This window comes from Protobothrops mucrosquamatus, unplaced genomic scaffold (assembly GCF_001527695.2).
Source record: "Protobothrops mucrosquamatus isolate PMUCROS unplaced genomic scaffold, P.Mucros_1.0 scaffold638, whole genome shotgun sequence".
Taxonomy (NCBI): domain Eukaryota; kingdom Metazoa; phylum Chordata; class Lepidosauria; order Squamata; family Viperidae; genus Protobothrops; species Protobothrops mucrosquamatus.
The window spans coordinates 496,702-513,341 of record NW_015386930.1 but is presented as its reverse complement, the minus strand read 5'-3'; the positions used below and the strand labels follow the sequence as shown (position 1 = coordinate 513,341).

General features: G+C 37.8%; 1 protein-coding gene across 1 annotated transcript; it reads right to left on the bottom strand.

Moving 5' to 3' along the window:
- Window positions 1–3,711: 3,711 nt before the first annotated feature.
- Window positions 3,712–16,549, bottom strand: LEMD1 (LEM domain containing 1). Its single transcript, XM_015817803.1, has 8 exons — window positions 16,379–16,549; window positions 14,524–14,694; window positions 13,223–13,342; window positions 12,487–12,560; window positions 9,777–9,863; window positions 8,789–8,884; window positions 4,873–4,931; window positions 3,712–4,017 (listed from the first exon to the last, which is right to left on the bottom strand). Exons 2-8 carry the CDS (start codon window positions 14,675–14,677, stop codon window positions 3,813–3,815), a joined length of 795 nt encoding a protein of 264 aa, XP_015673289.1. The 5' UTR covers window positions 14,678–14,694; window positions 16,379–16,549; the 3' UTR covers window positions 3,712–3,812.
- Window positions 16,550–16,640: the final 91 nt, after the last annotated feature.

Genomic DNA, 16,640 nt, shown 5'->3' with positions numbered 1-16,640 from the left:
GAGGACCGCTGGTTTGAAAGAGGGGTCAAAGAGGCCATCTAGATCAACAGAGGGCGAGAGATATGACATCATCTATCTCCAATCTACAACATAGTCTTTTCAGCAGTTCCAAGAAGACTCCACATCCATTTGCACTACTCAGGTGACCCTGATGACACAGATAAACCTTCAAGTGGTGTCAATGACTCTCTAAAAGAATGCAAATTCTGCAAGGAATATAAATCCTTCCATTCCCCACCATCCAGTCAGAGGTGAAGAAGCTTCTTGGATGAGAAGTGAAATATCTTTAAAGAAAAACAAGAAAGTCCAGTTGCCTCTTGGAAAAGCACCTGAGACTTCTGGGTGAGCTCATCTGTTGTCATGGTGTGAGATATCATTAGAAGCTGATGGTACCCAATTATACATCTCTGCTCCTGGCAAATTAAACAATGTGATAGATGTCTTATCTTGGTACCTGGAGGCTGTCAGGGTCTGGATGGAGAACAACAGCCTTTAGCTAAATCCTGGCACGACTGAGAGCCTTTGAGTTTTGGGGCCTTCTAGTTCTAGGACAATGTCATCTTTTGTGCTAGATAGAGTTGCACTGCAACTTAGGAGTCCTCCTAGACTCACGACTCTTGCTTGATGAGCAGGTAGTAATCATGGCTAAGAGGGCCTTTGCACAACTTTGAATTGTGTGTGCCATTTGCACCCATTCCTAGATTACAGTTATTCATTATCTGGTAACCTACTGTACTCTAAGGTTATACGTAGAGCTTCCCTGGAAACCTCAACTGGTGCAAAATGTAGTAATGCAGGCAGTTATCTATGCCTCTAGAACAGGGGTGTCAAACTGCCCGCCCACGGGACAGTTGCATCATGTGGAGGCCACACCCACCCCAGCTCTGGCAATGCGAAAAAAGTCACGATACATTATTATACGGCACGAGATGTGGCGAGTTTGACACCTGTGCTCTAGAACAATACATATTATATCTGTTCCACAAGCTATATTGGTTGCCATTCTGTTTCCAGGTCCAACGTGCTGATTTTGACCTTTAAAACCCTGCAGGTTATTGGAAGGACCGCCTGCCCCCCGATCATATCTGCCTATCCCAACAGATCCTGTAGAACAGGGTGGCTATGGATCCCTGGACAGGCTAAGGAGCTACATTTGGTGGGTCCCAGGAGCCAGGCTTTCTATGCTGTGATGTCCACTTTATGTAACCTCATTTCCATCCCCAAAAGTGAGGCTGGCTCCATCCCTATTGATTTTCTGGAAGTCCCTCAAAACCTGGTTATGCCATCAGGGCTGGGACTCTAGGGCACTGGTGAGGTAAAGATGACCTCCATTGTAATTAATATCTGCCATTTTTCTTAGTTATTCTGATTTTAAAAATATTGTTTCTCATAATTGTTTTAATATATTAACTGTTTTATACTCTTGTTGTACCCACCTAGAGTCGCTTTTATGTCACTTTTATGCAAGATGGGTAGCCATATAACTTTGATGAATAAATAAAAATTAGATTTCAACTCATTTATATTTTCTCTATACTTTTATGTACATTATTACAGTGTAATAGTATATCATTTGTATGGATATGTGAAGATGTGTCAAACAGTTTCTCCTTCATCTCACTAAATCTTATGTCAAGAGGTAATCATGGGAAGTATTCACTGGAAATCTATGACAGCTAGATTGCTGCTTGTGCTTCCATTACTACAGAATAAAACAACCACAATGTGTGCAATTTAGAAGGATGGGAAGAGAGAAGCATAATATAGCACCTCATTAGATACTGTAGAAATTGCACAAACAACCTGGCACTTATAGGAAATACGTTTTCAGAGAATAACTTTTCAGCTCTTCTCATATATGGGCTCCTGTGATTGTCAAAACCAAGTTATTGCAGTTGCAAATGCTCAACTTTGTATCTCAATTTCTTCTACCAATTAAAATAAAGAAAAATGAATTGAATCTTAGAGTGATGTTTTTCATTTAAAAAATAGTTTTAAAAACTTAGGTCTAGCTTTTTAAGCTGTAGGCAATTATGAATACAGTTTTCATGCATTCAAGATCAAAACCTGAGTCCAGAATGCATAATATCACCATAGTACAAGTAACTCTTTAAGAAAAGCACTTTTCTGAAATTAAATCCTTATGCCAAATTTAGAATACTAATCACAAAGCAAACGAGCAAGCAAGCAATAAAGCTTGCTCTGTGTTGAGCTTGGTGGATTAAAGCAATGCCTGCAAGTCTTAACAAGGCAGTTTTCTCCTAGAGTAAGTTGCTGTCTCTCTGGGATAACCTAAGAGGCTTCTTCCTTTCAGATCCAGATAGAAGTAGCCTGCAACCTTATTCTATGCAAAGTGAGCAATGCTCTTGCTTGAGCTTGAAGAGCCGTGGTGGCACAGTGGTTAGAATGCAGTAGTGCACGCTTATTCTGCTGTCAGCCAGTAGTTCAATTCTGGTCAGCTCAGGGTTGACTCAGCCTTCCATCCTTCAGAGGTCGGTAAAATGAAGATCCAGATTGTTGGGGCAATATGCTGATTCTGTAAACCGCTTAGAGAGGGCTGTAAAGCACTATGAAGTATATAGGTCTAAGTGCTCTTGCTATTGAGCTAGGGCAGTGGTGGCGAACCTATGGCACGGGTGCCAGAGGTGGCACTCAGAGCCCTCTCTGTGGGCACGCGCACCGTTGCCCAAGTCCTAGGCCTTCAGCTGGGTTTTATAAAACCTTTTTGCTTTAGGCCTCCGCCGCTGTATGCAAAAAAAAAAAAAAAGGTGCAATCAGTCAATTTCAACTTCTCGCGGGAAAAAAAAATCTTGCAATATTGGAATTGATTGATTGAACTTTTTAGTCCCACTCAGTCTGCCGTTACCACTGCAGCCACACCCACCCAATGGGCCACACCCACCTGGCACCCGACGATGCATAAGTGGGTTTTGGGTTGCAGTTTGGGCACTCGGTCTCTAAAAGGTTCGCCATCACTGAGCTAAGGAATCAAGTTGAGATGAAGTTTATTGGACCTAACCTCAGTTCTCTAGCAAAGTAACCTACAGGGTCCTAAAAGGGCAAGATGACAGCCACAACCACACAGTTGGAACTCTGCCCCCTTTTTACATGTCACACACGTTAGAGAGTGGTGGGCCATTGATTGGGTGGTTGCAGTAGTGACCTTTTTTGACAGCTCTCTGCATTGGAGGGCAGAAAGACCTCTTCATATACTAGAGATAAGGATGGGGGAAGGGAGAAACTACTAAGAGAATCGTTCATGTGGTGGAATATAGTCTGGATTCCCATGAGGGAGGGAGTGTATTCCAGAAGACCAAAAGCCAGTGAGGTTTAGATAGTCTGTATGGAGGAAGAGAGTTAAGAGGGTTCCTTCTTAGGAGTTCTCAGAGTATGTGTCTAATGGTGCAAGTAGTCTGCTTTGATTTGAAATGATTTCTGTCTACAGGCAAGGAACAATAAAGGAAATGGCTTAGAACAACCTCTGAATGTTTTTCTTGATTTCTGGAGCCTGACAGTTCACTTTCTAAATTAAAATAGGGAAAAATACCAGATGAAACACTTTCATAAACCTAATTAATAATCTCCCTGCAAACTATGCAGTTAAGACAGAAATAGTAAAGACTCAGATGCTGCTCCATCTTCTAGTTTAGAGAAGCATTGATAAAAAAAAAACATTTTAAAACAAACACACACACACACAAACTGGATTATCCCATTTGCTGTTTAATGAGTTACTGAAATCACTTGTTCCTAAACAGCTAACCAAAGTGCCTTCCTTGATCTCCCACGCATCTCTCAAGGAAGGGAGGTGCTCATTTTCTGCTAAAGAAGGTTGTGAATGGACTGGTTTCCATAGTTACATATACAAAGAGAAGGAAAACCAAGATACAAAAAACAGCAATCTTTATCCTCATTGGTATAAGTCGTTCAGCTGGTTTTTCACATGTTTTCTCTGGTTTGTTTTCAGGACGTTTCTTAAGTGAAGGAGGAGTCTCTCTTAATATTCTTCTTCGAGAACTAAAAACACAAAAGGCAACATATTAGCTGATTGTGCTTCTAAAATCCAAAAGGAAGAAAATGCTAGTGTTTTTCTGTTGAGATATGTAGTGTCTGACTAGACCAGTATTTGCCTAACCTGGAAAAGCAGCATATTAGAGAATTTCAGCTGCTGAAAATTAGAACATGTTTATGAAAGGATACAAATAACTAATATTTCAGTAATTCACAATAGGTTGAAAATTAACATAATAGCACCTAATACAAAGAAACTGGCACCACGGAATTTTAATGAGGCTTGTATATAACAGGTACAAGTTACTGACAGAAACTCCTATACAACAAAAGAAAAAAAAAATCCATGCAAAGGGACAGTTTTTGATCCTATCTTTAACAGCATTTATGGCCTTTTGTCTAGCAATTGTTTTGTTAGGCTAATTGTTGAAGCACTGAATATCTCAACTATCCTATTTGCCTTTTTCTCATTAGAAAGTCACTCCCACTATCTTACTCACTTTTAGTTTAAAATATTACAAACTCACTCCTTGGAGGTTTTCTTAACACTCTCTTTTAATCCATATGGAAGCCTGTAATCATCAATTAGGTAAATTGTTTTTAGTATTTTCAATTTTTCAGAGCAACTAGAGATGATTTCTAGTGGAAATCATGTTTTGTTTTAACAAAATAGGTTTATTGGGGGGATTGTCTAATAAGTGCTAGTTTTTCTTTATTGTGGCTTTCTGTGTATTGTGTTTGGGGGTGTGTGCCTAATAAGTGCTAGGTTTTTTTTTTCATTACTTGGAAACCACTTGGAAAAGCATTGAAGAGCTTCTCAGGCTTCCTTCATTATGATAAGATAATTCTCAAGAACTTTACCTAGTTCCTACGGTGCTCGCATCAGGATGACCATAATCAATGTGCAGTGTATCACTTTTCTGAAAAAGAATGATGAATTTACGAATTGGTGTGACCATAAATACATGAAATGCACATTATTTTTCTGGTAAACTAAAGGAATTACCTTCTTTGGGGGATTTGACAATTCCTTAAGCACAATTTAAGAACAATAAAAAACATAAACAACTATAAAAATCATACTATAAAATTCATAGCCAAGGTATCCTTACATCCATCAATAGCACTCAATATAGATTCTACTCCACTTCCAGGTTCTCATGATGGATGGCAAAATCACATTTTCAGACTCTTACAAAAAGCCAGCAGATTGGGGCCAACCTGACCTTCCAGGGTAGAATCCATATCTCTTCTGGTTATTTTGGGAGAGTGGGGGATTATGACAATTCTGGTCCTAGAAACAATTCTCTTCACTGAGATTTTCACTGGCCTTGAAAGAAGCAATGATGCATCTTCTCCTCAAAAAGCCATCCTTTGATTCAATAATTCTGGAGAATTATCATACTTTCCCTTTTTAGTGAAAGCTGTTGAGACTCATACATTTACCACTCACCAGTTTATATTACAGCAATGTGCTTCATACAGGGCAGCCTTTAAAGACCACTCAGAAATTGCAACGAGTACAAAATATAACAAGCCATATATAGGCAAATCAAAGTCATCATAGTTAAACAACACTTGTTCGAGGGTTGCTGCAATGTAGTTAATAGGTTTCTGGGTGTAATTCAAAATCGTTCTGTTCTTTTGGGAAACTATTTAAGACCATTCCTGAGGTCATCCAAGGAATGAATAGTCAACATAGTATCTTTGTGCCTTTGTATTGATTGGAATGGAATGGGGGAGGGAAGGAGAGAAAAATATAAGGATAAGGATAAGAATAGGAATAGGAATAGAAATAGAATAGGAACAGAACGGAATAGAATTTTTTATTGGCAAATGTGATAAGATATGCTAGGAATTTGCCTTTGGTGCAAAAGTTCTCAAGTGTACTTACAAACAACAAAGTAATATAATCATAAGATACCAATAGGAGAAGGTAATAGAAAAGATGAGAAGGATGACAGGAATACAGCCATACTACATGAGTAAACATCCTTAGACATAAGATTATGGTATTCATCTTGGTTTTATTGATTATTTTTAATGTTGTTTGGTTTTATGTTGTCAACCAGTCTTGTTCTCTGCCTGGCACTACAAAAATATAAGTTTTTTTTAAAAAAATATGCATGTGTAGTACTTTGATTGCCCCAAATTATTCAATCTTACTGTCCTTCAGTTTATTAAACATTTGCCAGGAACCCATGGGAAAGTGAAGTAATTTGTAAAAGATACAGAAACGTAGTAGAGAAAACCAAAGCTTATTGCTAGAGCTAACTGTCTAATAAATTATCCTTAAATGTATAATCCTCTTTTCTGTTAAAAGCCCATCCAACACAACAAAGGCAAATATATAATTTGAAGCCTGGTACCAAGTACTGTGGCAATACTAGACCATCATTGGGAAGACCCATTTACAACAGAGCTCATTCAGTGACTTTGGATAAATCACTCCCAGTACCCAGCCCACCAAAGTGGATTATTATTGTGAGATAAATAAGAGAAAAGTTCCTTAGCTGCCAGGGATAAGGCAAAATATATATCCAGCCAATAAACTGCAGCACCTGATTAACAGCCACTATTCCAACTGACTTATTCAATATAGTTTCAAATCTGATGTTACTCCCTAGGAGGAAATTATTGCTTTCATCTTAGGCATCTCTTATTCATTATCTAAGATTTGTCCTTGGATGTAGATTCGGAGCTAAATCTTGTCTGTGTGGATGCAATTTCTTCTTCCAGCTCTTGACTACTTTGTTCCTAGGATACTGTTTCTTCTCACTGAGCTCTCCAAATTCTAGCTTGAGCTCTGAAATACATACCTGCCTACCCTTAAATAGCCAAAATAGAAATGCCAATCTGATGAACACAAATTGCCAGCCCTAAGGCCTGAAAAGAAAATAAACAATGAAGTGAAGGCCTCAAAGAATACCTTGGTGGCTGATGAAAGAAAATTACTAAAAGAGCCGCTATTGTTTACCTTTTCAACCTGGGCAAGATGCCTGGACTTCAACTCCCAGAATTCCCCAGCCAGCATGATAAAGAGTTGTTCTGCTTTGGGATCTAACTCAATGTAGTTACAGAACTGATTGCCTGCAGATTCGCCATTGTGTGTACAAACTTTTCAGCCTATTTAGTATTAATCTGCAACAATCCATAAGACACTACTACAAAGACATCAAAAGTCTTCAAGAATATCTCCTCCCAAGGATACTACACTAACACTATAAACTAAGCATGCCGCATATTTCCCCCAGATACAAAAAGGAAAGCATAAAAGAACAGGCAAAAAGTCTTTAGATACAACCACAGTGTTTCATCTTTTGGAGGGAGTGGATTGGAATTAATCATTCAAGGTTTTATCTTGTATCGTTTATCCATGGTACAAAAGCCAATAGAAAAAAATGTGTTAAAAATAATGCCTGCCTACTATTTCAGAGATTAGCAGCTACATTAAGAAGGATTTCTTTTATCTCATATTTTAAAGCATTTTTTCAAGTGAAGGTGCTTTTCAAACAAAGCCATTCTTATGCCTTATGATCTAAAGTCTCTTGTGCCAATAAAGCCTTCAGCAATGCTACTATTTTTATCTTCTTTATACAAGAAGAAATAAGAGGTCAGGAGGGACGACAATGAAGCACTTAAAGTGATGTTATTGAATAACTAAGAAGGTTAGCTCCCTGTGGCTTACTCTGTTTTAAACACATTTAAGGCCTCTAGAATATTATTAATTCCTTGCTGAAGAAAGGGGTTCAATACAATAAATAGGTTTAATATCTAGAGGAAAGTCAGGGGCCTATAAATATTTTGGATGGTTTATAAAATTTTCTCAGCTATGTCTTTCCTGTAAGCTTAAAAGTAGACTTTAGGGTTTAAATGTGCTGCCAGAAGTTTTTAACACTTCTCTGTCTCAAAAAGTCTTGTGAAAATTGTTTGTAGACATTGTCATCTTCAATTTGTATTCTAATTTCTCCACATTTCTATATTTCCCCCCAGAAGGGAGATGGAAAGGCTAGAAAATGCTTCTTAACAAGTAGTATTAGGGACCTTCTGTTTTGAGACACCTTTAGAGCACTTTGTAAGACTCACTTTTATGGTAAAGTGTATGAAAAGATTTTGGGTAGTGATGACAAAAAAAAAGGCAGGGATTTTTCCCTACCCACTTGGAACATAAATACTGTCGAGATTGGTTTGTAGCCCTGGCTCTGAGCAGCTTACGATATAGTGTGTTTCTGGAGAGTGGGAATGGAAAAAAGGTGCAGTCATTCCGCCCCAAGCATTCCCCCCAAATCCAGAATATCTTCTACTGCTCTGAAAGCCTGGATAGAACTCTAAAGATGTCTCAGATGGAGAAAGAATAGTGCTATGAACCTCCCATCTGAAAGTAGCCCAGATTATATGTAAATAAAAAAAGTACTTTAATCGTGCCTCCTCAGCACCTATAATATTGTAGTCCAAAATCTTCAATTTGAGGGAGTTAGATCTGGCTATCATATGCCAAGTCAAGTGTGACCAAATCAGATAGGTAGTACCCTTAACTACTTTTGATCTGAATGTTACATTCCTGCTGATGCAGGGTTTCTTAGTTTTGGTCTAATTAAGTTCATACGGTAGAAAGTTCTAGCAGTTGGGCCACTTTCAAGAGAAACATATCATTTGATCTGTTTAGAGCTGTGTGCGATTCCTCAATAATAATTTATTTTACATTTTGTTTCAAAATTCTACCTTAACAAATTATATGTTTAATATAAGATTTTAAAACATTGTGTTCAAAAGATACCTTTTGTTTGGTTGTCTCAGAGCTATTGCCAACTTTCTTCCTTAATCCTTGTGACCGATGTGACGCCATTTTACCTTCTGGTAATATCTCTTGAAGCTGTTAATAGACAAGTTGATACTAATGAAGAAACATACGGACAGGATATAAGCATGAAACTTCCATGGCAAATATCTATCCTCTCTGATCAAATTTCAGAAATATTGGGAGTACAACTGCATGTTAATTTAAAATTTGCCTGCTTTAAAAAACACTAGGGCTGTTTTGACTTTTCGATTTGAAGGAAATAAAGTGGCTTTAGCAGTTGCAAAGGCACTCACGCGGGATCTGTCAGCAAGTCTTTAAACCAAACATGTCTTTTCCTGGGATCATGCTGCTGCTGCCACCCTTGCTGTGGAAGGCAGCTGTGCTACCTGGGAAAATCTCTGCTGCTTTAAATAGTTGCCAACAAGTGCAATGTAAGTACCCTACACCAGTGCTTTTTTTTGTAAAAACAAAAGGTGCCGGAACTCACACATGTCATACAACCCGCCTTGCCTATCCTATAAGGTTCCATCCAAAAAAGGTGTCGGAACTCCATTCTGGGTGTTCTATGACAAAAAAAGCCCTGCCCTACACAATTCAAAAAGTCTTTTTCTCTTTGACCCTGAAGCATTGCTTTCTGGGTTTTTTAAATACATATTATGGACCATCTCACAAAACCACTGCCATTTTAGATACGGTCAACTCATTTTTGTTTGATTGTTTTCTTTTAGTTTGGTACCTTCCAAATAAAGTACCAAGCCACCCATTTTTTTCCACCCCAAAAGGCATTCAGAGTCTATTAGGTTTCTTTTGGCATTACTGGAAATATAATTCTACTTGAGAATGCCAGTTTGTTTAAATACACCAGCTTCCCATTTTTTTTTTAAAAAATGACACAGATGCCAAGGTATGGATTAGAAGACAAATTACATCTTTGGGAACCTGCTCAAGCAGTTACAGTACTTACTTCTGCTACTATTTTGGCTAAACTGTGCTCAGAATCAGGCGACAAGAGTTTCTTCTGGCGTTCTGTTATTTCATCTAAAGGTGCTTTCTAAGGCAGAAGAGAAAGCATAACCGAGGTTGCAAAAAGATAAGACTGTATTAGATGCATGGTGCTGGGATAATACAAGTTCTTAAATGTGAGCAGAAGCTCAAAGTTAGCAGGCTATAAAAATCCTATGTTTTTCACACAGTGGTACTGTAATTAGTGCAGCCACACGCAAGGGTTCAATGCTTACTCACAACACAATTCAAAATGTATATTTAGTGATACAGCCCTGAAGAAGGCTGTCTTGGGAGCACATTTTGAGAGATGGACCAGGTTCTACCTCTCTTACATAGACACAGGAGTAATTCTTAGAAGGTGAAACATTTCCCTGTATTGGCTATAAAGGAGGGGTTTTAAAAAGTGATCTACAATGTTCACTTGAAAAGCATTCATTACAGATAAATAACTTCTTTTTTATGGCCTCTAGGGGACACAGTTTAGACTCTTGTGTGCTGACGCATTGGATAGGCTGAAATCACATGAATTAATTGTTAAAGTTCAATGCTTTTGTCAAAATCTGCATTGGTTTGGATTCTTATAGGTACAATGTAATGGCCGAAAACATGGAGAAATGAAAACAGACACCTGCCATCCAAAATTCAAGAAAGATGATTCTCTGGGGTAGGTTATTCTCCTGAAGTGATTCCTATCATTGTTAAGAAGGAGTTTATTTGCCAATTAATAGCACAGAGCAAAACAATATTTTAGTCCAAAAGATCACATGCAGAGCTAATTGTTGAATTAGAAATTATGTGCACACATATTCAAGTTCTCCCTGCTGGATGGATAAGAATGGAGCCTCCCTTTCCTTAGCAAAAAGTCTTCATTTATTTTCCAATATTGAGAAAATTGGGATTTATTTATTTAATGTACTGTATATGCTGCCCATCTCGTTATCAAGAGACTCTGGGTGGTTTACAAACATCATAAAATACTAGACATTAAATAAGCAGAAATTAAATAAGTTAAAATAATAAAACTGGATAAAAATCCAATAAATAAATACATAAAACCAGAATACTAATGGGGTGGAGGTGAGACCTTCTATTTAATCCATTAAAGACCTCCAGCACAGAATGTCCCCATCAAAGCCCCAGGCCAATTGGCAGAGCCAGGTTTTGAAGCTCTTACAGAAGGTCACGAAGATGGGGGTGGATCTCCACTTGAGGGGAACAATGTTCCAGAGGGTGGAGGCCAAGTAGAAAAGCCCCTTCTCCTGGACCCTGCCTGTTGGAATTCCTAGACCAATGGGGTCCACACATGCCCTTTCTACCAGAATGAGTGGAGAGGTCCCATCCCACTGGAGTGAGATAGTTCCTGATGGACTTGTATTATAAAGGGTTTTAAAGGTCATAACCAACACCTTGAATTGGACCCAGAAGCAGACTGGTAACCAGTGCAGCTTGCACAATAGCTGCAGTTGCATTCTTTGCAAGCTGTAGCAATTGTAGGGGGAAGAGGACAAATGCAAAGGATCTAGGGAAGAGGTCCATGGGGAAAGAAGAGAATTAAAGCCTCTACCCCACAATTGTCCAGGGAAACAGAAAGACCAAAACAATATTCCCACAATCCAGCTTAATCAGCTAGAATGCTGTCAGCCCTTCAAGGTAGGCCAAATCAAGAAGCAGACATCACAGTAGTTTCCAGAATGCTATAGTACGGCTGTAGAGCAGTGTTTTTAAATCTTGGCAATTTTAAGGTATGTGGACTTCAACTCTCAGAATATTCCAAGTACTGGCTAGGGAATTCTGGGAGTTGAAGTCCTCATAACTTAAAGTTGCCAAAGTTGAGAAACACTGAACTACGTAGATGTCTCATGTGTTGGGGCAATTGTTACAATTTATGCTGAGGCAGCTCAATACTGCATCCTCAGTGTGGTCTGATGTAATCCACCCAGACTGGGGTCATTTATTTGGATACTGAGCCCCAAGCATGGAGGTGAAGGAGGAAGAGAAAGAGAAAAAGAATTTACAAACTTGAAAGCAAAGTATTTTGGCACCTCACAAACTATTTGGAGAACTCCTAAGAGAATACCCCTTATACATCTATAACATCACAAACTTGAGAGGACTTATATAGAAATCCTCAGGGACCAGTTAAACCGTTCAGTTGTCTGGAAACAGTACTGTACTGTGAAAATCATCTGGGGATGAGTTTGCAAAACCACTGAACCTGGAGCTAGAATCAGAAGAAAAAAGGAAAAGATCTATTGGGACTGAAACAAGATACTCAGAAGACTGTGGATCTACCAACATTTAACAGACATGATTAGCATTTCTTAAACAGAGCTTAAAAGGATATAATGGAAGATAGTTTTGCTTGTTTTTTCTAGTTTCTTTAATACCACTTTCCCACTTTTTCCACTTTTCCAGTAATAATTCCTTCTGAGATGCATTTATATCTTATAAAATTGGCTCGTTCTTAAATACCCAAATAGTCTATTTTACTCCAGATCCCCTGAGGCCCTAATGCATTAACAGAATCCACTGAAATACTTTCCAATTATGTGAATGGAGTAATTGCTTCACTTGTCAGGAGTCTGACACAAAGTACATCAGTTTATATTCACCTGTAATTGCTTGCATTTATCTATAGACACAAGATTTTCATAATTGGTGTAACTTACATGATCAGAACTACAGGCACGTTCTGCTGATACTCTAAAGTTACTGTTCTGAAGAACGACTTCTGCGGCTGGTCCTGGGGTAGAATAACATCTTTTGAGCAATTCTCCCATTACCCATTTCAGAAGCAGTTGCTATTTCTTTCTCCTTCTCCAATGTAGCCATGAGAAAACCAGCAGCTTTGTTTACTTGACGTTACATCTAAAACTAATTAATATTAGCTAGGGTTTATCTGAATAAGTTTGAATATATTATTCAGAGTTACTGTATATGTGAAAGAGAGCCATTAATTTTGACATTTCTTGAAATAGACTACTCCAGACACAGTGAGAATTGGACAGTTCTCCCAATGTTTGTTCGGATATTATCTGTATAATTAATTCTGCCCAGCAACTGGACTGTGCATTCATATGAAAAGAGCTTCCAGCTGATATATAAGATTATAGGGTTTCGCATGGTGATCTGTTTTTTATTTTGTTCTAATAAAACAAGTTTCTGGGATGTGAACAAAGCAATGTCAATAAGCATGCTACTTATGCATCAGACATAAATTGTGTACAAAATAATTCACTTGGTAGATTCTTTGAAATCAATGGGCCTTAAATTACCTTGCTCTAGACATGAATAAAGCCAATTAATGTTAATTTTATCTGTTGATAACAGCAAACACTAAGTGATCATTATATTCATACACAGAGAGAGCAACATTTCATTCAGCGAATGATTATTAGGCATTACCTTTTGCTCCAACATTTTCCGTTTCGCAATCAACCTTTCGGCTTTTCTCTCCAGCTGCTGCTCCTGGGCATTGCTTCATCAATTGCTGAAGCTTGTTTTCATAAACGGTTCTTGTGGAAGCTAAAACAAATAGATCAATCTGATCCTTTGCTTTGAGTTTTTTTGTTCTACTCTATATTATTTAATTGAATGCAAATTTTAAACATTCAGAGCACTTGATAATCATAGAGGGTATCTCATACTTATACATCACTTTCTTCTCTGGAAGCTCAGTATATATGTGAGGCCTTATTTTATCCCTACAACCCTGTGAGATAAGTTGGGATAAAGCCTATCTTAAAACTGCCCACTATACTACTCCATGACTGAATGGGAATTTGAACCTGAATGTCTGCATGCCAAGTCCAGCATCTTAAAGCATTATAGTATACCTCCTGTCTTAAGCATTCTTCAAATACTTGAAGAAATTATATCCCCACCTTGGTTTTCTCTTCTATATGCTAAATAACCAACAACTTCAAATATTCACTGGACTTGTTTCACTATATCTGATGACATTTATTTACTTAATCCAATTTATCTATAATATTTTTAAAAGGCCTGTCAAAAGCTAATGTCAACCTTGAGATGCTATTCACATCTATCTCCATTAATCCAGGTGCCTCTCATCTTACAACTATGTAGTGTGTTTTTACCTAAATTCAGAAACAATACAAAAATGAAAAATAATCTCTTTTTGATACTTCTATATCCATTTTGAATTGTACTCCTCTCTTTGAGGTGTTTCCTGTGTAATGTCATCTGGAAACTCAACAAGGATTCATTCTACCCTTCAGCTAAACCATTAATCATAAAAATGCTGAAAAATATTGGTGGAAGAACAGAATCCTTCTCATTGAAGGCCAGAAAAAGTACTACCATATTAAAAATCTAGGGAATTTAGTAAATGCTTATCATTTTAGAATGCCTAGACGTACAAGTCCTTATTTTTAACTAAGAGTACATTAAACAACATTCATGATTTGGAAAATTTGTAGCAAAATATGCAGAAGCATAGCCAGAGCCCACAAGATAAAACAGAATATATCCCTGAATAAGAAGTAGTTTTTTTGGGAATACATGGCACAACAGCAATGCCATATATTCACATACACAAAAAAGAAAGAATCTCAAGCAGTTGCACTTCTATTCCCTGATCAAAATGAGCTTGCCTCAAGCTGAATGTGTTTCAAGACTTGGTTATAGTAGTGAGCTTAGCTTTCCTTTATGTCTCCCAAGATCATCATGCATCTGATACATACGTAATATTGGTCCAGGGTTAACTCCATATGAGCAAAGCTGCTTCCATAGTTCAGTGTCAGTCAGAGTTTTAATATCAACTTCTTCTTTCACACTTTGTCCTTCGGTGTCTTGTTCCTTGCTTTTTATATGCACATCTACAGTAACATTCTCCATGTCTCCAAACAGTGGGCCTATGAAAGAAAGCATAATGCTGGTTAAGAATTTGATTTCTTTCAATGCTTTGGAAAAAATGTTCATTAATTGCTTTTGTATTTAATAAACACATATTACTTAACTAATGCACCTGGATTCCTGCCAGTTTTGAAATGATTTCAAAATGATTTATCAGTATTATCAAATGAACACTATTACAATGTTCATCAGCTCTGTGAGCATTCATAAAAACACAGATATCAAATAAAGTGGCATATTTCACTGGCAATTAAAAACAGGGAAAAAAATCCCAGTTCTAAAGAAAAAGATACAGGATGCAAGTTACACTGGAGAGATCACACATGGAAGTATAATATACTTGACAGCAAAATTGGTAATCACATCTCTACTTTTCTTTCTCACCCATAACATTTTCTGAATCATCTCCATGTATATCAACCACATGTTTGAAGTGGACACCCCTATCATTTATTTGCAAGTCAGATGTCCCAGGTTCAGTTTAGTCTTCCATGCATTCAACCCACCACCCAGCTAAGAAACTGGTGATCTATGAGAGGAGAAGGTAGGAAATAGTCATAGGATAGACGGACATTCACTGTACNCCATCTGTTGGACGTAAAAGCAACACACGCTACGATTTTACGATTCCAACAAGCATTGTGAAATTAAACATATTACAAACGTGCGCTTTCTCTTTTCTTTCTTTTCCATTTAACCAGACTGAGCCACAGCAACGCGTGGCCGGGTACAGCTAGTTTGAAATATAATACTGTTTTTGTTTACAGTATTTTAAAAACAATTTTCAATGTTTTTGTCTGGCTCCATCTGGCAAAAACATGAATAGTGTAAAGAAATGCACACTGCAATGGAAGCCTAACATGGGAATCTATTAAGTCTCATATAGAACTCAGATTACACTGCCATGTGTAATAGCCACAGAAATGCCCAGCTGTGTTAATTCAATATATATCCAACACTGCTAACCAGTTTTGCAAAGATGCATATAAACTATTAAGAACTTATATTTTGTTTCAGTGGAAAACACTGCATTTATCGATTTTATTTCTTGTATACTCAGTATTGCTTTAAGATTATTTAAGATGCATGAAAGGCTGGAGGGGCATCCCCAGGAGAATGGGGTGTCAGATTAAGGTGCTCCTGGTTTGCTATAGGAAATTTAGCCAGGACAGGATTATTGCCAGCAGCTCCTAGATTGCCAGCAGATTCAAAGCCCCTTTGGTTTCAGACCAAGGTCTGGGATTAATCTCCGGCAGTTTTCTCTGGTTTGTTATTGTGGCAACTGAAGGATTTATTGGGGTGAAGGTAGAATCCCCCAATTTATCCCTACACCCTCTAAACTGGGAAGTCTTTGAACCGCTCAGGGTCCTTGAGAGGCATTTTATTAACCATCATTAACAGATATATTATTTAATTTTCTTACTCACTTCCCATTCTACCACCTGCTTCACTATTAAAAGTTTTTTTTTTCAGAGCAACCCTAATCACAATAGATTTAAAATTAAAGTGCTTTTCATTGTGCTCCTGGAGATCATTCACCAAATTACTATCATCTTTCCAGATACTTATAAACGGCCTTCAACAATAAATGTTGAAAATGTGTAAAAATCTCTCTTTCCTGCTCTATTTTATTAAGATTCAGCCTCCTTTTGTCCTCCTTGTGAAGAGTGGCAACTACTGTACCTTCTTTGTTTATTTTTCCTTCCAGGATTTCCCGTTTGATCTTCTATTTTCCATGATTTCAATTACATTCATCGTGCTTTATCGGGACAATGAGCCGCCTCCCGTGGCCCCCAAGACCTTTATTACGTATTTCTTGACTTCAGCCCTTCCCACGTGTAAGCTTTCCTCTCCACAAACAACCCGTGAGACTGGTTTAAAGAGAAACTACGAGCAGGGGGGAAGAGAAAAGTGATACTGCCTATATTTAGAGTAAAACAAATCC